The 25,445-nt window shown below is 43.5% G+C and overlaps 1 protein-coding gene across 6 annotated transcripts in view; it reads left to right on the top strand.

Annotated features, from left to right (window-relative positions):
* Positions 1-25,445, top strand: part of LOC121585528 (calcium/calmodulin-dependent protein kinase type II subunit gamma) — a 51,921-nt gene that overhangs the window by 1,528 nt on the left and 24,948 nt on the right. For all 6 annotated transcript variants that reach the window (XM_041902116.2, XM_041902191.2, XM_041901950.2 and 3 more), the window contains exons 2-5: positions 1,046-1,140; positions 22,153-22,212; positions 23,057-23,111; positions 23,586-23,651. In XM_041902116.2, the coding sequence (XP_041758050.1) occupies positions 1,046-1,140; positions 22,153-22,212; positions 23,057-23,111; positions 23,586-23,651 (276 nt within the window). The remainder of the gene's footprint in view (positions 1-1,045; positions 1,141-22,152; positions 22,213-23,056; positions 23,112-23,585; positions 23,652-25,445) is intronic.

Genomic DNA, 25,445 nt, shown 5'->3' with positions numbered 1-25,445 from the left:
GTAGGTGCCAGGCGCACCGGTTTGAGTGTGTCAAGAACTGCAACGCTGCTGGGTTTTTCACACTCAACAGTTTCCTGTGTGTGTCAAGAATGGTCCACCACCCAAACGACATCCAGCCAACTTGACACAACTGTGGGAAGCATTGGCGTCAACATGGGCCAGCATCCCTGTGGAACGCTTTCGACACCTTGTAGAGTCCATGCCCCTAAGAATTGAGGCTGTTCTGAGTGCAAAAGGGGTGCAACTCAATATTACGAAGTTGTTCCTAATGTTTTGTAGACTGTGTATATAACATATGCCATTTAGGAGACACTTTTATCCAAAGCGACTTACAGTACTGCGTTTATACATTTTTGTTATGGGTGGCCCCAGCGGGAATCAAACCCACATTCCTGGTGTTGCGATCATCATGCATTACCAACTGATTGACGCAGTTACTGTAGCACTGGCCTAGTGCCAGTGAGTTAGGAGAGGAGTTTAACCTGTCTCTGTCTGTCCTCTAGTTTAGGTGTGGCCAACCGTCCTGCAGGGCAACTGGCTCGGGCCTGCAGGGTTTAGCCTAGTTCCAGCTCTGCTCTAACACACCTGTTAAATCTAAGACTTTGATATGCTGTGTGATAGAGCAGGGCTGGTCCAAAATCATGCTCACCCAGTAGCTGTAGAAGAGGGTTGGCCATCCCTGCTCTATTATACACACACTGGTAGCTAGACTAAAGTCTACACTACAGAAAATGTAATCCTGGTCTGCAGTACGACTGGTTTCTCGACTAGGCCTGCTTAGTAGTTCATTCATTTACGAGGGGAAGGAAGAAAACCAGCAGCGCTGTGGACCTGTATTTGAGAAAGGGAGCTCTGCAATCCGAGTGTCCTTAGTTGCAGCAGACTGTCATCGTTTCAGTTGTATGACTCTATGCTATGTTTCAGTGTTGATGGTATGGCCAACCCGTGTGTGTGTGTGTGCCAGTGTGTGTTGTCCTGCATGTTTGTGCAAAAAATGTCATCCCCCCCCCAACCCAGAACTGATTGGTGCTTGCCTTGTTTCCAGGGGAGCGTTTTCAGTGGTGCGCAGATGTGTGAAGAAGTCATCAGGTCAGGAGTTCGCTGCCAAAATCATCAACACCAAGAAACTCTCCGCCAGAGGTAACACACACACACACACACACACACACACACACACACACAGAGAGAGGGAAAGTGGTCCGTGGTAGATTTTGGGTTGTGTGTGTTTGTGTAGGTTTTGGTGCGGTGTTCATCCCTGTGCATTTCCCCTAGGATTTTTTTCAGCAGCGGTAGTGGTGGTGCGCAGCTGCTAAATGCGTATTAGGGAAACACTACTGTGAGCTGTCAGTGATCTGCTGTACAGATCTGTATGTGTCAGATGTCAAAGTAGGGCTTGGCGATATGGCCAAAATATATCACCATCTTTCACATTTTGGGTGTTATTTGACAGTATTTTATCTTTATGAATAATTAAAGTTCTAAATGTGTTTTATGATTAGTGCATGATCCTAGAATGGCAACAAATGAATTTTATGTGATACGTTCTGATGGTTTTATACTCAACCAACCTTTTTTATTTATTTATTTATTTTACCTTTATTTAACTAGGCAAGTCAGTTAAGAACAAATTCTTATTTACAATGACGGCCTACACCGGCCAAACCCGGACGACGCCGGGCCAATTGTGCGCCGCCCTATGGGACTCCCAATCACGGCCGGTTGTGAGGGAGTCTGTAGTGACGCCTCAAGCACTGAGATGCAGTGCCTTAGACCGTTGCGCCACTCGGGAGCCCCGGAAACTAGGACAAAACTGACAGTAAAGTAGCTATGTCAGCTGTGTAGAGCTCTGCTACCCGAGCACGACGGGCCTCGAAATTATAAATCGGTTAGGGCCTGTTCTTTCATTAGTAACGAGGGTATGGGCCAGGCTCGGGTATCATTTTCAAAAATGACCAAATGTGGGCCAGTGTGAGTTTCAGTTTGCTCCTGCTCTGCTGCGTAATCATTCTACATCTCTCCTGCTGTTGCCCACATGACGTGACGTAGCCTACAACATTTTGCACGCCAAAAAAACGAGTGTGTGTGTGGTGGTTGTTGATGCTAGCTAGCTAGTCGCACTCGCAATGGATACGGAGGAAGTGGGAAAGGCTGGCATGTGGAAACCTAGTTGTGACCGCTGAAACTAAGATGCTCACTGGCCATGTGACGTGTCGAGCCTGCCCTGCGATTTTGAAGTATGGCAACAAGAGAACCGGCACCTCTCTCCAGCGCCACGTTGACCAAGGATGCAGCGGCCGCCTCACAACAGGAGCAGGCATCAGTCAGCAACACAACATGACATCGTTTCTCTCTGCCCCAAATCACTTAATGCCCAAAGTCAAATCAGAAATCACAAGTGTGTAGCTTTCTGTTGCAAATATGTTATGCCCTTCCACACAGTTCAAGGCAGGATTTTTGTTGATTTATCTCAAGAGCTAATAAACGTGTGGGCTAGTCATGGCTGCATCCCTGTTGACCCTGTGCTCCCAGACCCAGACCCCACAACCATATCATGGAGATGCCTCAAAATTGCACAGCAACGTTCCGCCCAGAAGATGCCAAGACAGGAGAAAACATAAGTAGATAAATAGTGAAACAACTCGTGACTGTGCTTGGTTTCGATCCAACCGTGCTGAACAAAGTTGCCTGGGTAACGGAGCAGCGATTGAATTTGATCGCTGCACCCTATCGACGGCTTGACTGCCAGGATCACTTGTACAACACCGTGCTAAAACGTGCACTTGACACTGCTGAGCTGGAAGATGCGGTTCCAGAGGTGGCAGAAGCTTTGCTTGCAGCCAAGTCATTGGTGAGATATGTAAAGCAATCGGGACTTGCAGCCCAGTTGTCAAAGGTTGTGTTTACACTTGACACTTACATGTGACTTCTGCTGTCAGAATACGAAGATCACATTAAAAAGACGTGTCTAGACGCACAAAAGTCACTTTGTGGTCTGATTGTGTTCAGATCTGGCTGACCACTTCAGGAGGTGGTCAGGGATACATTGTGTGCGGATTTCTCCTCACTCTGGATGCAATCAGGCTACCGAAAGCGCAAACAGTGGGTGACATCATCAGCACTCCTCCCACAAGTCTCTAGAAAACATTTGTTTTGGGACAGAGAGACACCTTTCCTTATAACGTTGGATGAAATAAGTTCCTAGCGTGTGAGGAACCTGTTTGCTGGCCTTATAAATGCTAGCCAGCTAGCTAATATTTAGAAAAACGTGTTTTTGTTTGGCTCGAGTTATGCTAACCTGTTTGCAATCCCTTTAGCGTTGCTTGCTAGCTAGCTTACTGGCTAGCTAGCTACAGAGGTTAGCTGGATAGTTAGCTATAGTAGTTAGCTACTGCCATCAGTTGTGTTATCATATTTGGCCTATTCCACTGTTTGTAGAATGCATACTGGCATTTGAATATAGTGCAGGAAAAGGGAATCCGGACACACTGTGGACACAGTAAACACATTTTAAATGTACTTAGGTGTATACGCATGTTCGGAATTCCATGATCTGAACTCTATGATCAGAATACTAAAGCTGCATGAACTGTCAAGTCTAGACACGGCCAAAGACTGAGACAAATGGGTGAAACAAGATTCAGCGCTGTGTACCTCACCCTGTACTCCATCAAGGGAGTCTACACTGAGCTCTGTGAAAAACTTGAGTCAAGGTGAGTGTCGGAGAATGGAAGACATATATATCCCCCGATGTACTGATTTCTTATTGGACTTTCTCTGCCCCTTACGAGGGGCTGGTCTTCCTGTGATGAGACAGGCTGCCATCCTGTAGGCACAGACACCCCCCACCAGGTTATCTTCCGTGGGCAGATTCTGCACGTAGACTAAATAATCTGTTGGGACTGAATGAGATATGTGAGATAACAAGCTGCAGTAGTTGCGGTCTTTGGGTTTTTTTCATCACTGACTATATGGACATACCAGGATTGGGTGAAGGCGGTGGTTAAACTGCTTTGCTTCCGAGTGCTTCACAACTCCTATTAATGTGGAGTGTTACGAACATATAGTTACATTTGTCTTAACTTGCGGAGTCCTGTTATTGTTGCCCAAGTTCTGTGGGTGAAGTTTGGGCTGGAGTTAAAGACAGAGGAGTTACTTCAAAAGGTAACTGGATTTTTATCTGAGGCCTACTGCTTAGGTTGAGGCTTCTCAAAATAGTAAATAGCCTACATTTTATCTATTTGTGGTTGTTCTAAATAGCTACTGAAAATGTGTTTGGGGTCGCGAGGCCCAAATAGGTCATAATACTTTTGGATATTTAACCTGTGCTCAGAGTGCTGGTTCTAGACATTGCTGACATTTTTTAAAATAAATTGACGCTGTAGACGCAGTTCCCAAATAACCTAAAATTAGCTGGCAACAGGTTTGAATACCAGTCGCACAGGGGCACTTCACGTGTGTGTTTTTGTTATTTTATTTGTGAAGTTGAGCCATATCAGCCATGGTTCTTATAAACGGGGTAAAAGGGCATTAAAAAAATAAATAATATATAACCTTTCTTTTATCAGGGAGTCATACTGAGACCTAGGTCTCTTTTACAGATGAGCCCAGAATTACATAAATTACAGAAAATACACACATTTAATATAAATGCAAGTAGAAAGAAAAACAGTCATAAAAAACAAACACATTCATCAGTAATAAGGGTGAGGTAACTCTTATGTCTAGAGTTTAGTAAAGATGTTAGGTACAGTGGGACTCTTCGTAAAAGGGCTTTATAAATGAAAACATAGCAATGTATCAACCTACGTGACATCAAAGAGAGCCAACCAACTTTCTGGTAGAGGAAGTGATGAGGACTAAAACTGACGCCAGTAATAAAGCGCAGTGTGCTATGATTAAATTAAAGTCTCAATAATTTATTCAAAGAAATGAACAATTTAATATTGAATCAGTAAATTCATTCATTATGACAAACAAAGATGCATATGTAATATTGCCAGAGGTTGTAACGAAATCTTCATATTAACTAACGAATTGTCGAAATGCAGTAAAAAATCAAAGGAAAGTATAGGCCTATCATCACAACTAAATTCTCTTTTGATAAATCAAATGCATGAAAGGAATATTGTTCACAAATCATAAACTGATTATATACTAACATATGTAGGATCTTAAATTGAGCCAGCTTGCTACATCAGGAAAATAATCCTGCTGCAACAGGAAATGTGAATTATGTGGATCATGTAATGGACATTTTTGTAGGGGTTGAAATTTCAAAGTGGAAATTACAAACTTCAGAAGCCTTTTTAAACCTTGAATATACTACAAGTTAAAAATGTCCTGCATTTCAGGAAACAGGGTGATCAAATGATGATCCTACATCTGTAGGTCTATTAAAGACAGTCAATATAGGCTATGCAGTCATAACAAGGCCGACTTCAAATGCCGACTTTAAATTGAAGCAACCGGCTGGAGGCCGCGGGGGAATGGACAGTGCCTCTGCTCATCCGATGTAGCCTAATGATAAGGCGGCGCTCCCACTGTGCCGTGGTACTGAATGGACAGCGCCTCGTGTCTGTAGACAGATAAATCGTCCGTTTGTGCGCAGTTTAATATTTTAGGGCACAATTCGTTGCAATATGAAATATTGGTAGTATTTTATTTTCCGGGCTTGGGCTGGGCCTCAAATTTGTCAGGAGCAATCGGTCCTGGGTAGGGTCTGAATGTCACTGGCCTGGGTAGGGCTCAGGCTTAAATGTCATGCCCGTTCAGGGCTGTACAGAGGTGCAGCTGATGGGATGTCTTGAGAGTTGTCCATGAGTAGCCAATGTGTCGTATGTTCTGTGTGTCTGTGTAATACATTTTAGCATTTTGTCTTCTGGAAGTTATTTGGAATAATAATGATTTGCATACTCAAGATTTAGTTATGTGTGTGTGTGTGTGTGTGGAGGGGGTGGTAGTTGGTTATGTGGTAACTATGTTTACCAAGAAAGCCAAGTTCCACTGTGGGCTATTGTAGGCCTACAGAGCCATGGCTGTTCTCAGCATACAGGCCTCTGCCACACACCACACACAGAGTGAGTGTCTGGGGACTGTGTGCTGCATCTCAGCTCTGAGCTGCCCTCCTCTGCAGTCGACACGCATTCTCTCGCTCGCTCTCCCTCTTTCTTTCTTCTGCTACTTCACTTTGAGCAGTCTTGGCTCTTTTCTCTATGCCTGTTCCCTCTCTCCCTCTCTCCGTCCCACTGTCAGTAGCTAGGAGATTGGTCGGTATTGAGGCTAATCCAGTTAGACTAAATGTATCTCATCAGGGGCCAAGACACCACTCACACAAACACACACACACCTCCCTGTTGGCCCCTTTGTTGTCTGTGTGTGCCTGCTGCATGTGTTACGATAATATTTGGTATTCAGAAGAAAAAAAAATCTAGTTTCAGCAATATCTATATGCTTTTTTTTGTGGTAGCAGTCAAATATTAAAAGTTGCGCAGTACAGCATTAAAGTGTGTGTGTGTGTGACTGTGTGTGTGTGGGCCAAGATGGGAGGGGCTCAGACAGCCTTGCAGTGATCTCTGTGTCTAGAGACAGAGCAGAGAGAGGGAGGGGAGGGAGGGGAAAGGGAGGAAAGTGTGCAGGGAGAAGGAAGAGGGAGGAGATTTAGAGAGAGGAGGAGCATTAGAGGAATACTCATATAGGACACACAGTGTATACACAGTGGTGCGTTTGGTGGCAGTGTGCCTGGTAGGGTTTTAGGATTTGAGTGTTGTTTTTAGCACCATTGGGCCTGTGTGACCTAGCGCACTGCCCCATGGGTAATAAGTCTCTGAAAGCGCCGCTAAACACGTCATAATCTGAGGGGGGCTAGAGCTGTGTGTGTGTGTGTGTGTGTGTGTGTGTGTGTGTGTGTGTCGCGTACCTCTCCTTCTCCCCCTGGTGTAACATGGCTGTAGACCCTCCCTCCGGTGGAGCAGATGGCCAATTATAGGACAGTAGGAAGTACCAGTAATGAATTACCCAGCAGCACTCTCTGCACCATCTACTACCCTTACGGGAAAAAGCACATTATTTCACGTGACATTTCCACATGTTTTGCCCAAGTGAAACCATGTGTTTTTGGAACAGTTCACGTGATGATATTTCACATGAAGTTTCACGTGGATTTTCACGTGATCACAACCTTTCACATGTGGATTCAGATCTTCACATGAGATTTCACAGGTGAGGCCCTGCAAACAAAAATGAGTCGTTATGATACAAACACAGTGCTTTTAACGATTACGTGTCTTTTTGTCGAGCAATACTTTCTGTGTTCTATAGGCCTGTCACAATAGCTGTTTTGTCACTTGACTGTCATTTAGAAAAATATTTCCTGGATCAGCTGATGATGGTGTCACATTCACTAGGCCTAACTAAACAGCTGGATAGCAAATGTGCACCTAACAAATGGGTCTATTACCTTACGCACAGCCTATTGAAGAAGCACGCAAGTTGGGCGATTCTTTCGGTTAGAAGCGTTCGATTTTGTAATCGTATAGGCCTACATCATATTGGATTTGTGTGCCCATAAAAACAGTTTTCACGGCGCGGTCTAAAATATCAATATGAGAATTTGATAAAGCGGTGCTGCCTTTAATAGTGCACCAACATAGACTTTTGTCCTGCTGATGGCCCATAAGAGGTCGATGGGTTTCGTATTCAGATAAGCTTTCAGAACATTCACACCTAGCCTACTGGTCAATCAGCTCATATTCGTCTGGACACGTTCCTGTGTGCAGTCCAGGTCAGTCATATTTCTCCCTCCTGTTAATATAGAAAATAAAATGCAACCGGTAGGCTATTGATACAGACTTTACATAGGCTATTGGTGCCTGTGTAAAGTCTGTAATATTACAAGGTTGAAATAATGATGTTAGTTTGTTTGTTATAAAGCCCTTTTTTGGGGGAAAAATTAATTCTGATTTTGTGGGGGAAGATTCATTCTGATTGTCTGGGCCTGGCTCCCCAGTGGGTGGGCCTATGCCCCCCAAGGCCCACCCCTGGCTGCACCTCTGGCTGCGCCCCTGCCCAGTCATGTAAAACCCAAAGATTAGGGCCTAATTAATTTATTTCAATTGACTGATTTCCTTCAGTGAACTGCAACTCAGTAACATCTTTGAAATTGTTGCATGTTGTTTAGATATTTTTTTCAGTATAGTTATAGTTTAATACAAGTTTTTTTAGAATTTGAAGTTAGACTAGCCTGAACATGTGAAGGTTTTTATTTTTTATTATTTTATTTTTTTACACCTTTATTTAACCAGGTAAGCCAGTTGAGAACAAGTTCTCATTTACAACTGCGACCTGGCCAAGATAAAGCAAAGCAGTGCGATAAAAACAACAACACAGAGTTACATATGGGGTAAAACAAAACATAAAGTCAAAAATACAACAGAAAATATATATACAGTGTGTGCAAATGTAGCAAGTTATGGAGGTAAGGCAATAAATAGGCCATAGTGCAAAATAATTACAATTAGTATTAACACTGGAATGATAGATGTGCAAGAGATGATGTGCAAATAGTGATACTGGGGTGCAAATGAGCAAAATAAATAACAATATGGGGATGAGGTAGTTGGGTGGGCTAATTTCAGATGGGGTGTGTACAGGTGCAGTGATCGGTAAGGTGCTCTGACAACTGATGCTTAAAGTTAGTGAGGGAGATAAGCGTCTCCAGCTTCAGAGATTTTTGCAGTTCGTTCCAGTCATTGGCAGCAGAGAACTGGAAGGAATGGCGGCCAAAGGAGGTGTTGGCTTTGGGGATGACCAGTGAGATATACCTGCTGGAGCGCATACTACGGGTGGGTGTTGCTATGGTGACCAATTAGCTAAGATAAGGAGGGGATTTGCCTAGCAGTGATTTATAGATGGCCTGGAGCCAGTGGGTTTGGCGACCAATATGTAGTGAGGACCAGCCAACAAGAGCGTACAGGTTACAGTGGTGGGTAGTATATGGGGCTTTGGTGACAAAATGGATGGCACTGTGATAGACTACATCCAATTTGCTGAGTAGAGTGTTGGAGGCTATTTTGTAAATGACATCACCGAAGTCAAGGATCGGTAGGATAGTCAGTTTTACGAGGGCATGTTTGGCAGCATGAGTGAAGGAGGCTTTGTTGCGAAATAGGAAGCTGATTCTGGATTTAACTTTGGATTGGAGATGCTTAATGTGAGTCTGGAAGGAGAGTTTACAGTCTAACCAGACACCTAGGTATTTGTAGTTGTCCACATACTCTAGTTCAGACCCGTCGAGAGTAGTGATTCTAGTCGGGTGGGCGGGTGCCAGCAGCGTTTGATTGAAGAGCATGCATTTAGTTTTACTAGTGTTTAAGAGCAGTTGGAGGCTACGGAAGGAGTGTTGTATGGCATTGAAGCTCGTTTGGAGGTTTGTTAACACAGTGTCCAATGAAGGGCCAGATGTATACAAAATGGTGTCGTCTGCGTAGAGGTGGATCTGAGAATCACCAGCAGCAAGAGCGACATCATTGATATACACAGAGAAAAGAGTCGGCCTAAGAATTTAACCCTGTGGCACCCCCATAGAGACTGCCATAGGTCCAGACAACAGGCCCTCCGATTTGACACATTGAACACTATCTGAGAAGTAGTTGGTGAACCAGGCGAGGCATTCATTTGAGAAACCAAGGCTATTTAGTCTGCCAATAAGAATGCGGTGGTTGACAGAGTCGAAAGCCTTGGCCAGGTCGATGAAGACGGCTGCACAGTACTGTCTATTATCGATCGCGGTTATAATATCATTTAGGAACTTGAGCGTGGCTGAGGTGCACCCATGACCAGCTCGGAAACCGGATTGCATAGCGGAGAAGGTACGGTGTGATTCGAAATGGTCTGTGATCTGTTTGTTAACTTGTCTTTCAAAAACTTTCGAAAGGCAGGGCAGGATGGATATAGGTCTGTAACAGTTTGGATCTAGAGTGTCACCCCCTTTGAAGAGGGGGATGACCGCGGCAGCATTCCAATCTCTGGGGATCTCAGACGTTACGAAAGAGAGGTTGAACAGGCTAGTAATAGGGGTTGCGACAATTTCGGCGGCTAATTTTAGAAAGAAAGGGTCCAAGTTGCAGCAGAGGGTGCAGAGCTGGTGACCTGTGTAGTGGTAGCCAGGTGGAAAGCATGGCCAGCCGTAGCAAAATGCTTGTTGAAATTCTCGATTATTGTAGATTTATCGGTGGTGATAGTGTTTCCTAGCCTCAGTGCAGTGGGCAGCTGGGAGGAGGTGCTCTTATTCTCCATGGACTTTACAGTGTCCCAAAACTTTTTGGAGTTAGTGCTACAGGATGCAAATTTCTGTTTGAAAAAGCTAACCTTTGCTTTCCTAACTGCTTGTGTATATTGGTTCCTAACTTCCCTGAAAAGATGCATATCGCGGGGGCTATTCGATGCTAATGCAGTACGCCACAAGATGTTTTTGTGCTGGTCAAGTCTGAGGAGAACCAGGGGCTATATCTGTTCTTAGTTCTGAATTTTTTGAATGGGGCATGCTTATTTAAGATTGAGAGGACAGCACTTTTAAAGAACAACCTGGCATCTTCTACTGACGGAATGAGATTGATATCCATCCAGGATACCTGGGCCAGGTCAATTAGGAAGGCCTGCTCGCTAAAGTGTTTTAGGGAGCGTTTGACAGTGATGAGGGGTGGTCGTTTGACCGCGGACCCGTTACGGACGCAGGCAATAAGGCAGTGATCGCTGAGATCCTGGTTGAAGACAGCGGAGGTGTATTTAGAGGGTAACTTAGTCAGGATGATATCTATAAGGGTGCCCATGTTTACGGATTTAGGGTTGTACCTGGTAGGTTCCTTGATAATTTGTGTGAGATTGAGGGCATCTAGTTTGGATTGTAGGATGGCCGGGGTGTTAAGCATATCCCAATTTAGGTCACCAAGCAGTACGAACTCTGAGGATAGATGGGGGGCAATAAATTCACATATGGTGTCCAGGGCACAGCTAGGGGGCTGAGCAAGCGGCAACAGTGAGAGACTTATTTCTGGAAAGGAGGATTTTTAGAAGTAGGAGCTCAAACTGTTTGGGCACAGACCTGGATAGTATGATACAGTAGATTGCAACTCCACCCCCTTTAGCAGTTATATCTAGACGGAAAATGTAGTTGGGGATGGACATTTCTGAATTTTTGGTGGCCTTCCTAAGCCAGGATTCAGACACTGCTAGAACATCAGGGTTGGCGGAGTGTGCTAACGCAGTGAATAACTCAAACTTAGGAAGTAGACTTTTCATATTAACATGCAGAAAAACAATGTTTTTACGGTTACAGAAGTCAACAAATGATAGCTCCTGGGGAGTAGGAGTGATACTGGGGACTGCAGGGCCTGGGTTAACCTCTACATAACCAGAGGAACAGAGGAGGACTAGAATAAGGATACGGCTAAAGGCTTTGAGAACTGGTCTTCTAGTGCGTTGGGTACAGAGAGGAAAGGGGGCTGATTTCCGGGTGTCCCTAGCTTGAACTGTTCCAAAATTACTGTTGGTGAGTTATTTTATGCAAATGTATTTAGTTCTAGTTTATAAAAGTGTTAAAGAATTTGATAGCGTGAATGTTTTGAAGTTGGTCTTGTAGCTTAATTGGCAAAGGAGCAGGACCATTTTGAATTGCTACCTCTGTATTCCTATGGTTCTCATTCAAACCCATGTTAATTTATGCACATTTTTAATGGTTATAGTTTTTAAAATGTAGATATAGTATCAAAAATCTTTTGACAAGCAATCTATGTAGGGTCAGTCTAAACATCTCAGCGTTGGTTTGGAGTTAAAGAGGAGATCTGTTTAGAATTCTATGTCCTTTTTTTTAACGTTTGGGCTGCTCAATGACTTGACATGAGAGAGCTTTTAGCTGATGTTAGCTAACTGCTTTTTGTCACTCTAAACTCTGACAAACAGCTGTAACTCTTTATTGGTAGAAGAATGGTAGAAGATTCCAGATTTTAATAGCAGAGAAGTAGACCAAGATGTTATACCCACTAAGTTTGTGTGAGTATCCATAGCAACCGCTCCATTTGGGCTTCTCAATGATGAGACATAAGAGAGCTGTTAGCTGACGTTGGCTAGCTTCTTTTTTCGTCACTCTTAACTCCTACAAACAGCTGTAACTTTTTTTAAAGAGTTTTGTTTAAATGCCAGATTTCAAAAGCAGAGAAGTAGAGGAAGATTTCATATCCTCTGTTTTTGTCTGACTTGTTCGACGAGTGGTCAAAATGGCAGTTGTTTGGAAAAGTTGGCAAAGAATGTGTTAAAAACTAAAACAGTTGTATCGTTAGATCGGACCTGGAATTTTTTGTTTTGCGAACAATTTTTTAGTAATGGAGAAGTAGACGAAGATGTCTACCCTCTAACTTTTTTTCTAAGTTGTTGGGGAAGTGGTAAAAATGTCAGTTTATAAAAAGTTAGAGAAAATGTTGTTGATGCAGTTACTTAAACAGCTGTAGAGTTTGATCGGCACCAGATAATTCTGTTATTATTTCAGATTTGAATAGCAGAGAAGTAGAGGAAGATTCCATATGCTCATACTGTTTGTCTAAGTTGATTGCAAAGTGGTCAAAGTAGCTGATTTGTGTCAGAAGTTACATTGTTTATGGTGAATGTTGGAAGTGATGTCACAATGGGGAACTTAAGAATGTTGAAAGAAGTCCCATTTTAAAGTGAATGAAGATGGACAAAAAGAACAGTTGAATAGTTTAAAAAGTATAAAAGATATCAAAAAGTTGTATGCAAGCAAACTTTTCTGAGTCAAGATCACTTTCGCAGTCAAAAAGCAAACTGAGATCTCCCGCTCAGATTCTTTTTTAAAAAAAGTGACAGTGCCTTCGGAAAGTATTCAGACCCTTTGACTTTTTCTACATTACAGCCTTATTCTAAAATGTATTAAATTGTTTTTTTCCCTCATCAATCTACACACAATACCCCATAATGACAAAGCAAAAACAGGTTTTTAGAAATTTTTGCACATTTATATTTAAAACAAAAACTGAAATATCACATTTACATAAGTATTCAGACCCTTTACTCAGTACTTTGTTGAAGCACCTTTGGCAGCGATTACAGCCTTGAGTCTTCTTGGGTATGACGCTATAAGCTTGGCACACCTGAATTTGGAGAGTCCTCTCAAGCTCTGTCAGGTTGGATGGGGAGTGTCGCTGCACAGCTATTTTCAGGTCTCTCTAGAGACGTTTGATCGGGTTCAAGTCCGGGCTCTGGCTGGGCCACTCAAGGACATTCAGAGACTTGTCCCGAAGCCACTCCTGCATTGTCTTGGCTGTGTGCTTAGGGTTGTTGTCCTGTTGGAAGGTGAACCTTCACCCCAGTCTGAGGTCCTGAGTGCTCTGGAACAGGTTTTCATCAAGGATCTCTCTGATTGAGGATATATTAAAAACAAAAATCCATTTTAGAATAAGGCTGTAACGTAACAAACTGTGGAAAAAGTCAAGGGGTCTGAATACTTTCCGAATGCACTGTATATTGGATAATACATTTTAGTCATTTAGCAGACATTCTTATCCAGAGTGACTTACAGTTAGTGCATTCATCTTAAGATAGCTAGGTGGGACAACCACATGTCACAGGCATATCCATTTTCCCTCAATGAAGTAGCTATCAGTAGGGTCGGAGCTAGAAAGGGGGGGACAGGGTTTTTTATTATATATATATATATATATATATATATATATATATATATATATATATATATATATATATATATATATATATATATTACCAGTCAAAAGATTGGACACACCTACTCATTCATGTTTTTCTTTTTTTTTCTTTTTTACTATTTTCTACATTGTAAAATATTAGTGAAGACATCAAAACTATGAAATAACACATTTGGAATCATGTAGTAACCAAAAAAGTGTTAAACAAATCAAAATATATTTTATATTTGAGATTCTTCAAAGTAGCCACCCTTTGCCTTGATGACAGCTTTGCACACTCTTGGCATTTTCTCTGCACGCTCAAGTGTTTTGGAAAGAAAAGAAAGAAAGGAGGGGAGCGACTCGGGCCATTTTGAAGGCTGAGGGGATGCAGCCAGTCGTCAGGGATGAGTTGGTGAGGGAAGTGAGGGATGGGAGAAGGTCTCCAGAGATGGGAGAAGGTCTCTAGAGATGGTCTGGAGGAGGGGATGGGGTCGAGCGGGCAGGTTTGTCGGGAGGCCAGACCTCACTAGTCGCAGGATTTCATTTGGAGATGGAGGGGAGAAAGAGGTCAAGCCGTAGGGTAGTTCTGTGTGAGTGGGACTAGTGAACTCATTATGCTGAGTGAATGAGTAGCAGATGTTGTCAACCTTCTTTTCAAAGTGGTTGACAAAGTCGTCTGCGGAGGGGGTGGAGGATTAAGGAGGGAGGAGAAGGTGGAAAAGAGTGAAAGGATGATAGGTCCTCCGGAAGTTTAGTTTTCTTCCATTTTCACTCAGCTGCCCGCAGCCCTGTTCTGTAAGCTCGCAATGAGTCACTCAGCCACGGAGCAGGAGGAGAGGGCCAAGCTGGCCGGGAGGAATGGACACAGTGCGAGTCATAGGATGCTGAAAGGGAGGAGAGTAGGGTCGAAGAGGCAGAATCAGGAGACAGGAGGGAGAAGGATTTAGCAGAAGGGCGAGATAATAGGATAGAGGAGAGAGTAGTGGGAGAGAGAGAACGAAGATTGCGATGGCACATGACCATCTGGATAGGGGCTGAGTGGTTAGGGTTGGAGGAAAGGGAGACAGGAAAAGGAAACAAAGTAGTGATCAGAGACCTGGAGGGGGGTTGTAGTGAGATTAGTAGGCGAGCAGCCTCTAGTTAAGATGAGGTCAAGCATATTGCCTGCCTTGTGAGTTGGAGGGGATTGAGTAAGGGTGAGGTCGAAAGAGGCAAGGAGGGGAAAGAGAGAGTTGGAAAGAAATGAATCTAAGGCAGACGTCGGGAGGATGAAGTCGCCAAGTATGAAGAGTGGTGAGCCATCGTCAGGAAATGATCTTATCAAGGTGTCAAGCTCATTGAGGAACTCTCCAAGGGCACCTGGTGGGAGATAGATGACGATGTTAAGCTTGAGTGGACAAGTGACAGTGACCGCATTGAATCGAAATCAGAAGGAGGAGTTTTTCTTCACAAAAGGGCTTTATTACAGACAGAAATACTCCTCAGCACCACCCCCATCCCCCTCAGACGATCCCGCAGGTGAAGAAGCTGGATGTGTAGGTCCTGAGCTGGTGTGGTTACACGTGGTCTGCGGTTGTGAGGCCGGTTGGACAGACTGCCAAATTCTCTAAAATGACATTGGAGGCAGCATATGTTAGAGAAATGAACATTAAATGATCTGGCAACAGCTCTGGTGGACATTCCTGCAGTCAGCATGCAAATTGCACGCTCCCTCAAAACTTGAAACATCTGTGGCATTGTGTTGTGGGACAAAACTTCTCATTTTAAAGTGGCCTTTTGTCCCCAGAACAAGGTGCACCTGTGTAATGATCATGCTGTTTAATCAGCTTCTTGATATGCCACACCTGTCAGGTGGATGGATTATCTTGGCAAAGGAGAAATGCTCACCAACAGGGATGTAAACAAATTTGTGCACAACATTTGAGATAAATAAGCTTTTTGTGCGTATGGGAAATTTTTGAATTTATTTCAGCTCATGAAACATGGGACCAACACTTTACATGTTGCGTTTATAATTTTGTTCAGTGTAGTTGCCAAAGCTACAAAAAAAAGCAAAAATGAGTTCTGAAAATACCACGGTAAGATACTCAAGTGAGAGAGTGGTGTGGAGTCTTCCTCTCTTTCCTTCCTCTAACAACTCTGCATAACAACACTGCATAACAACTGCAGAACAGTCTTTGTTTCGGAGACGGTCTTAGTTTTGTGACAAAACCGCTGCTTACAGCTGCCGCTGAGAAACCAGGGGAGACTGAAGTACTAACACTCCAATACAGCCACTGATTACCAAAACAAGTCACAATTTGCCCTGCCCCTAAATCCTGGTTGATGTGTCAACTTATCACTCCTGGAGATATCAGGAGTAGTTATAGAATGAAGCACACTTCAAATTAAATCTCGGCTTTGTTAAAAATACATTCAAGAAAAACTATTATAGTTGTCATAGGGATTCAGGAGTAACATTAAAACAGAATAACATTAGACAACTATACAGAAATCAAGTAATTAAATAAACGATGAGAGAATAGTCAGAATAACTGATAACTAAAATAGCAGTGCAGATGGCACTCTTTTGCTAAGTGCAGAGACGGATTATAGGTAATGAATGTATAGGGGAATGCTACAGACTTTGTGGCGTAGCGGAAAGATCAGCGTACTTCAAATCCAGACGTTCTGACTTCAAATCCCAGGTGGGGTCATATTTTAGCTGAACAGCGATAACACATGGAATTACACATTTGAAAACGTGCTCGCATGTGAAGTGTTCCAAAAACACGTTTCACATGTGAAATCATGTGATTTTCCACATGTGATAACATGAAACTACACTGTTAGCCATTGCTGTACATTTTTTGCTAAATTTGTCATTTTACAGTACATTTCTACTGTAATAGGATACTGTATTAGTGTTTAGCTATTTATTTACTGTCAATCGCAATGCACTTTAACTTGGCATGCCTCACTTGCAATTGCATGTCAATTTATAGATTGTTAGATGCGCTTTAAAAAAAAACAACAGTAATTCTATAATCAGCTACTGAGTGGTGGGGAAAATAGTGGAAACAACTTAAATGTATTTCTACAACTAAACTGTATTTTGTCAGCAAATATACAACAACAAAGCTGTATTCAGAAATTCTAATTCAATTATTTTCAATGCTTTTCAATACTAGAAAAATAGGAATTGGAATTGGGTTCACTTTCTGAATTGACTGGAACTTAAATGGAATTGACCTCAACATTGGTTAGCACACTTGGGACGCAACCACACCTAGGATTTGAACTCCAGAAACCTGAATTTCCTGCTTCGCCACCAAGTCTGTGGCCATGACAGATTGTTGGCAAGAATATATTACTGCACTTTACTAAAAGTTGCCTGGAATCAGGTCAATAATTGTGCAGTTATCTGATAACACCAACTAAAAAGTAGCAGTGCTCAGGGACACTTGACATTAAGGCCTAGATTCAATCAAAGCATAAACAAACAATAGCCGACACGCGCATAGCCGACACGCGCATAGCTGTTGTTTTGGCAGTGTCGGAGGTGTAACTGCATTAAAGCTGTCAAATCAGTCAGCGGCTGCTCATGTGGTCATTGTCACGAAGCCACACCCATCCCACTTAAGTTAGATGTTCAGAACTAACATGTCGGAGGAGGTGTAACTGCATTAAAGCTGTCAAATCAGTCAGCGGCTGCTCATGTGGTCATTGTCACGAAGCCACAGCCATCCCACTTGCGTTAGATGTTCAGAACGAGAGTTGTGGAGGCTATATAGAAATAATAACTCTCAAATTGAAAATCAATAAAGAAATGAATGAGGATTTCTATCACCCTTATCTACCTAACCTATGGAAGTGTAGTTTACAGATCACATTCCAGTGTTCCAACTTGGAAACGAGGCTGCATGGGATTTCTCCTTAATGCAGCTCCGTTCAGCCAATGGCAAGTTCTGCTTCAGGTATAATGCTTGTGGATTTGACAGTTCTAATGCAACAAGTTGCCATTTAAGTTAGTGGAAAATGCACAATAACTGCTTCAGTGCATCTCATTACTGACACATTCTCTTCCAAAGTTTGCAGAGCAACGGTGTCAAAGGAATTGCTCTACTTGCATCAGCATAACTATCAAACACTTAAACTGCTTCAAGACTTCCACTGACGGTTGGCACAAATACACGTGACCATGCCCCCAAATATGCTAATGAGCCCCACCAGTACATTGCCCCCACCAATCGAAGCACAGTGATGATCGTACGTTATATTCAAAATATTGGGTAGAACAATGTCCCATTATACCTGCAAGGTACCAAACTGTACCATGTGAGTTCATATGTGTACCCTTTTGAGCTTTTTGTACCCCAGGCAATAACACTGTAGTGTACCCTAACCATACCCTTATTTTTTGTGTGTGTTAATATATGTTCCAAACAATTAGTATGAACCTGGTGGCACTGTAGAAACATCGATCCACTCCCAACCACGAGGTTGCAAGTTCAAATCCCCAAATAATAAATGTATACTCTACGTCAAACGTCCTTGAACACTGCTAGTTTAATGTTGTTACTTTGGTGGTGATAATTGGACAATTATTTACTTGATTCTGGGCAGCTTTTAGCAAAGTGCAGAAATGCATTCTTGCCAATCTCCATTATGCCCACAAGCCTGGTGACGCAGCGGGAACTTCAGGTAGCTAAGCAACCAAGAGGTTGTGAGTCGAAATCCCAAATGAGGTTGAGTCCCAAGTAATCAGTATACTGTCCTTAACATTAACACCTTAATTTAGTTGTAAAAATACAGTAACTAGTTGTAGATTTACTGTATTTTCACCGCAACTAGACAAACCTCCAGGGGACCATGACACAACGTCCTAGAAATGTCCTTGGGGACGTCCCTGGAACAAACAGGGAACTAGACAAATCCTACAGGTGACCATGACTGTTGAAATTGAATTAATGTCAATTATGCCTTTCAAAGTTAAATATTCTAAATGACATGTGACACCTGGGCTTTCACATGAGCTCAAATGTTGCCACATGTGTAGTGTCATGGTATCACATGTTGAAATGTTGCATTTTTATGATTTCACATTCATTTAATGAGATCATGTTGTCACATGTTCTCACGTGTACAGTCGTGGTCAAAAGTTTTGAGAATTACACAAAGTTTGCTGCTTCAGTGTTTTTAGATATTTTTGTCAGATGTTACTATGGTATACTGAAGTGTAATTACAAGCATTCCATAAGTGTCAAAGGCTTTTATTGACAATTATATTAAGTTTATGAAAATAGTCAATATTTGCAGTGTTGACCATTCTTTATCAAGACCTCTACAATCCGCCCCGGCATGCTGTCAATTAACTTCTGGGCCACATCCTGACTGATTGCAGCCCATTCTTGCATAATCAATGCTTGGAGTTTGTCAGAATTTGTGGGTTTTTGTTTGTCCACCCGCCTCTTGAGGATTGACCACAAGTTCTCAATGGGATTAAGGTCTGGGGACTTTCCTGGCCATGGACCCAAAATGTCGATGTTTTGTTTCCCGAGCCACTTAGTTATCACTTTTGCCTTATGGCAAGGTGCTCCATCATGCTGGAAAAGGCATTGTTCGTCACCAAACTGTTCTTGGATGGTTGGGAGAAGTTGCTCTCGGAGGATGTGTTGGTACCATTCTTTATTTATGGCTGTGTTTTGAGGCAAAATTGTGAGTGAGCCCACTCCCTTGGCTGAGAAGCAACCCCACACATGAATGGTCTCCGGATGCTTTACTGTTGGCATGACACAGGACTGATGGTAGCGCTCACCTTGTCTTCTCCGGACAAGCTTTTTTCCGGATGCCCCAAACAATCGGAAAGGGGATTCATCCGAGAAAATGACTTTACCCCAGTCCTCAGCAGTCCAATCCCTGTACCTTTTGCAGAATATCAGTCTGTCCCTGATGTTTTTCCTGGAGAGAAGTGGCTTCCTCGCTGCCCTTCTTGACACCAGGCCATCCTCCAAAAGTCTTCGCCTCACTGTGCGTGCAGATGCACTCACACCTGCCTGCTGCCATTCCTGAGCAAGCTCTGCACTGGTAGTGCCCCGATCCCGCAGCTGAATCAACTTTAGTCCTGGCGCTTGCTGGACTTTCTTGGGCGCCCTAAAGCCTTCTTCACAACAATTGAACCTCTCTCCTTGAAGTTCTTGATGATCCGATAAATGGTTGATTTAGGTGCAATCTTATTGCCTGTGAAGCTCTTTTTGTGCAAAGCAATGATGACGGCACGTGTTTCCTTGCAGGTAACCATGGTTAACAGAGGAAGAACAATGATTTCAAGCACCACCTTCCTTTTAAAGCTTCCGGTCTGTTATTCTAACTCAATCAGCATGACAGAGTGATCTCCAGCCTTGTCCTCGTCAACACTCTCACCTGTGTTAACGAGAGAATCACTGACATGATGTCAGCTGGTCCTTTTGTGGCAGGGCTGAAATGCAGTGGAAATGTTTTTTGGGGGATAAAGTTCATTTTCATGGCAAAGAGGGACTTGGCAATTAATTGCAATTCATCTGATCACTCTTCATAACATTCTGGAGTATATGCAAACTGATGCAGCAGATTTTGTGAAAATTTATATTTGTGTCATTCTCAAAACTTTTGACCACGACTGTAGTTGTACTTTTTCACATGTTGCTTCACATGTAATCACATTAACTTCACATTAAATCACACAAAGTTCATATTGTTTTTCCGTAAGGGTACCACTACACACACACACACACACACCACATACACACATGCATTATACACCCGTGCACGCCCATACACACACAGGCATGCACACATCAACAAATAATTGAATGAATCAGCAATAGCTGCAGTAAACCATGCTACCTACACACACACACACACACACACACACGATGGAGTTGTGATCCTCTTTCTGCAAAGGGACATTTCATGTAATCCTCTGTCTCTCACTCTCTCTCCCTTTCTCTCTCTGCTGCGTCAGTAGTGAAATGACACTGAGGTTGCTGTAGGTTGTCCCTGCAGAAGAGGGAGAGAGAATCTATAGCCTACATGGGGAGGAGAAAAGGGTAGTAGGAAAGCGAGAAAGATAGAAAGACAGAGGGATGGAAGGGGAGAGAGGAATTTAGGAATGGAAGGAGGCAGAGAAGTGATGGGGAGAAGGGCATCAGAGGAGGGAGAGGGGGATGGAAGGAGGGAGGAATAGGAGAGGGAGGGATGGAGGGAGGCGGAGAGGGAGCGAGAGAGGGATGGAAGGAGGGAGGAATAGGAGAGGGATGGATGGAGGGAGGCGGAGAGGGAGCGAGAGAGGGATGGAAGGAGGGAGGAATAGGAGAGGGAGGGATGGAGGGAGGCGGAGAGGGAGCGAGAGAGGGATGGAAGGAGGGAGGAATAGGAGAGGGAGGGATGGAGGGAGGCGGAGAGGGAGCGAGAGAGGGATGGAAGGAGGGAGGAGGAATATAAAGGATTATTGGGTGTGGAGAAATGTGTGTTCGGAGGTTAGGCTGTTTAGCAGCAGTATAGGAGTAGTGTATTTATTGGGCTGAAACTATAACGTGAAGAGAAATACGGTTGTGTGTGTTTCAGTCTGTGTGTCTGTGCGTGGGTCTAATGTTTGTGTGTTAGCCAGGGTGTCAGATAATGAAATTGCCAGTTGTTGTTATTGAGTTTAAGATATTCAGTGTTGCGATATGAAATGCGATGTGCTGCAATGTGTATTCAAATTAGTGTTTTGTGAAAAACATTCGGCAAGGGTCTGTGAAATTAAACTGAAATACTCTGATTAAATGAATGCAAATAAATGCTGTGTGCGGGCTCCCTCTGTTTTGGAGCCCTGCAGCAGTTGATATTTCATTAAAATAATCCGAGTGAACACAGCAAACACAGTCACACAAACAGTCTGACTCACGCTCTACGCCAGGGTTACCCCAGATTACCTCTGACCTCTCACAACTGTTCTTAACGGTGACGACGGCAGGGGGAGGAGTGTGTGTGTGTGTGTGTGTGTGTGTGTGTTGTGGGTCAGAGTTATATAAGACTGTATGAGGTGGAAGTCAGGTGTGCATGTGTTCCAATTTCATTCTGTGTCCCCTGCTAGGCGAAAGTGCTGGCACAGCAATGTTCCACAGCTGGGGCTGAACAGTACACACACCTTACTTAACCTACATTTGTTCACCTTGTTTTAAACCTTTCATTGGCCAGTTATAACTGATAAGGTCTCATTGGCCTGTTATAACTGGATAAGGTCTCATTAGCCTGTTATAACTGAATAAGGTCTCATTAGCCTGTTATAACTGGATAAGGTCTCATTAGCGTGTTATAACTGGATAAGGTCTCATTAGCCTGTTATAACTGAATAAGGTCTCATTAGCCTGTTATAACTGAATAAGGTCTCATTAGCCTGTTATAACAGCCTTCCTAACAGTGTTTTCTCTTCTCTCCTCAGATCACCAGAAGCTGGAACGAGAGGCTCGCATCTGCCGTCTGCTCAAACATTCAAACATAGGTCTGTCTGTCCTGTCTGTCCTGTCTGTCTGTCTGTCTGTCTGTCTGCTCAAACATTCAAACATCTGTCTGTCTGTCTGTCTGTCTGCTCAAACATAGGTCTGTCTGTCTGTCTGTCTGTCTACTTGTTTAATTTTCAAATTGAGGATCATGAAAAGTCAACAACTATTTGAGCACAACAGAACTTGAATGAATGGGACTTCAATAATGCTTATTTTCCGTTCAAATCAAAGTTGTTGTTTAAAAAACAAATGACCAGGAGGACAGAGAACGAAGGTGGGAGAGGGAGGTAGAGAAAAGATGAGGCCATACCGATGAGTCAATGACAACTTTGTACTGTCTCTTTCAGTTGCATCTCTCTACCATCTATCCCTCATTCCCTCTCCCTTCTTTCTGGATGTCTTTCTTCAGTGTCCCAGATTGCACTGCCCCTCCCTCCTCTCTTCTCACGCTCCCCCCTCATCTTTCTCTCCTTTTTATAGTTCTTTCTCATTCTGTCTCTCTTTCTCTCTCTCTCTCTCTCTCTCCTTCTCATTTGTCTGAGCTTCATATCAACTTTGGACAGAGAGAGAGAGAGAGAGAGAGACAGATGGAGAGGGAAGAAGAGATTATCACTCATACTGTACTTGCTGCAGGGACGACCTGCTACTTATTACACAACAAATGTACCTTTTTACATAACCTTTAACCCCTAACCTTTAACCTTCAACACTAAACCCTTAAACAAACCATACATTAGGTCAGATCTAGAATGCCAAACTAAGTAGCCATTAACCTGGTGTATTCCAATGTTAAATCTCACAATTCCTCTTCTCCACCCTCTCTCTCTTTCTTTCTCTCTGTAGTGAGACTACATGACAGTATCTCAGAGGAAGGCTTTCACTACCTTGTCTTTGACCTGTGAGTATAACACGCACACGTCGACATTCCAGGCTTGTGAATGCGCCTCCATGAATGAGATTTCTTTATATATGATAACAATCTTGTCCTCCTTCCCATCCCTCTCTCTCTCTCTGTCCCTCCCTCCTTCTCACCTCCCCCGTCTCTCTCTCTCTCTCTCTCTCTCTCTCTCTCTCTCTCTCTCTCTCTCTCTCTCTCTCTCTCTCTCTCTCTCGCTGTCTCTCTCTCTCTCTCTCTCTCTCTCTCTCGCTGTCTCTCTCTCTCTCTCTCTCTCTCTCTCTCTCTCTCTCTCTCTCTCCGTCTCTCTCTCTCTGTCCCTCCCTCCTTCTCCCTCTCTCTCTGTCCCTCCCTCCTTCTCCCCTCCCCCTGTCTCTCTCTCTGTCTCTCGGCCTCCCCCCTCCCTCTCTCCCTCCCCCTGTCTCTGTGTCTCTCTATCTGTCTCTTTCTCTCTGTCTCTGTCTCCCTCTCTCTCAGGGTGACAGGAGGAGAATTGTTTGAAGACATCGTTGCTAGGGAGTACTACAGCGAGGCCGATGCCAGGTGGGCCCTCCCTACTTACTGTTACCATGGTTACGCAGCTGTGCGGCACAGCGCGGGTCAAAACCGTGGGAGAGTGGCATGATTTCGCATCTTTGCTAACTGGCCTATCCACATGGGGTACCTGGGAAGTCTCAAAAGAACATGGTTACCTATTGGTCAAATGCTCATTAGGGGGTACTTCAGGGCTACTTCAAGCATAGCAAAATGTGACAGTAACAAAACAAAGGTTGAGAACCACTATTGTAGTAAATCTGTCTCACTACTTTGACAGTCGCTTCCTATGTCAGACCTGTTGAGCTTTCAGTACAAACCATACATGTGTTTAGTGATGACTGGACAATTGTTTTTCTCCTCTTCTCTCCCTCTCCTCTCCAGTCAGTGTATTAACCAGATGTTCTCACCCTCTCCTCTCCAGTCAGTGTATTAACCAGATGTTCTCTCCCTCTCCTCTCCAGTCAGTGTATTAACCAGATATTCTCTCCCTCTCCTCTCTAGTCAGTGTATTAACCAGATATTCTCACCCTCTCCTCTCCAGTCAGTGTATTAACCAGATATTCTCACCCTCTCCTCTCCAGTCAGTGTATTAACCAGATATTCTCACCCTCTCCTCTCCAGTCAGTGTATTAACCAGATATTCTCACCCTCTCCTCTCCAGTCAGTGTATTAACCAGATGTTCTCACCCTCTCCTCTCCAGTCAGTGTATTAACCAGATATTCTCACCCTCTCCTCTCCAGTCAGTGTATTAACCAGATATTCTCACCCTCTCCTCTCCAGTCAGTGTATTAACCAGATATTCTCACCCTCTCCTCTCCAGTCAGTGTATTAACCAGATGTTCTCTCCCTCTCCTCTCCAGTCAGTGTATTAACCAGATATTCTCACCCTCTCCTCTCCAGTCAGTGTATTAACCAGATATTCTCACCCTCTCCTCTCCAGTCAGTGTATTAACCAGATGTTCTCACCCTCTCCTCTCCAGTCAGTGTATTAACCAGATATTCTCACCCTCTCCTCTCCAGTCAGTGTATTAACCAGATATTCTCACCCTCTCCTCTCCAGTCAGTGTATTAACCAGATATTCTCACCCTCTCCTCTCCAGTCAGTGTATTAACCAGATGTTCTCTCCCTCTCCTCTCCAGTCAGTGTATTAACCAGATATTCTCTCCCTCTCCTCTCCAGTCAGTGTATTAACCAGATATTATCTCCCTCTCCTCTCCAGTCAGTGTATTAACCAGATATTCTCACCCTCTCCTCTCCAGTCAGTGTATTAACCAGATATTCTCACCCTCTCCTCTCCAGTCAGTGTATTAACCAGATATTCTCACCCTCTCCTCTCCAGTCATTGTATTAACCAGATATTCTCACCCTCTCCTCTCCAGTCAGTGTATTAACCAGATATTCTCTCCCTCTCCTCTCCAGTCAGTGTATTAACCAGATATTCTCACCCTCTCCTCTCCAGTCAGTGTATTAACCAGATATTATCTCCCTCTCCTCTCCAGTCAGTGTATTAACCAGATATTCTCACCCTCTCCTCTCCAGTCAGTGTATTAACCAGATATTCTCACCCTCTCCTCTCCAGTCAGTGTATTAACCAGATATTCTCACCCTCTCCTCTCCAGTCAGTGTATTAACCAGATATTATCTCCCTCTCCTCTCCAGTCAGTGTATTAACCAGATATTCTCTCCCTCTCCTCTCCAGTCAGTGTATTAACCAGATATTCTCACCCTCTCCTCTCCAGTCAGTGTATTAACCAGATATTCTCACCCTCTCCTCTCCAGTCAGTGTATTAACCAGATA

The sequence above is a fragment of the Coregonus clupeaformis genome, chromosome 1 (assembly GCF_020615455.1).
Source record: "Coregonus clupeaformis isolate EN_2021a chromosome 1, ASM2061545v1, whole genome shotgun sequence".
NCBI lineage: Eukaryota > Metazoa > Chordata > Actinopteri > Salmoniformes > Salmonidae > Coregonus > Coregonus clupeaformis.
Note: the sequence above shows the minus strand (reverse complement) of the source record. Positions and strands in the feature narration are given on the sequence as shown.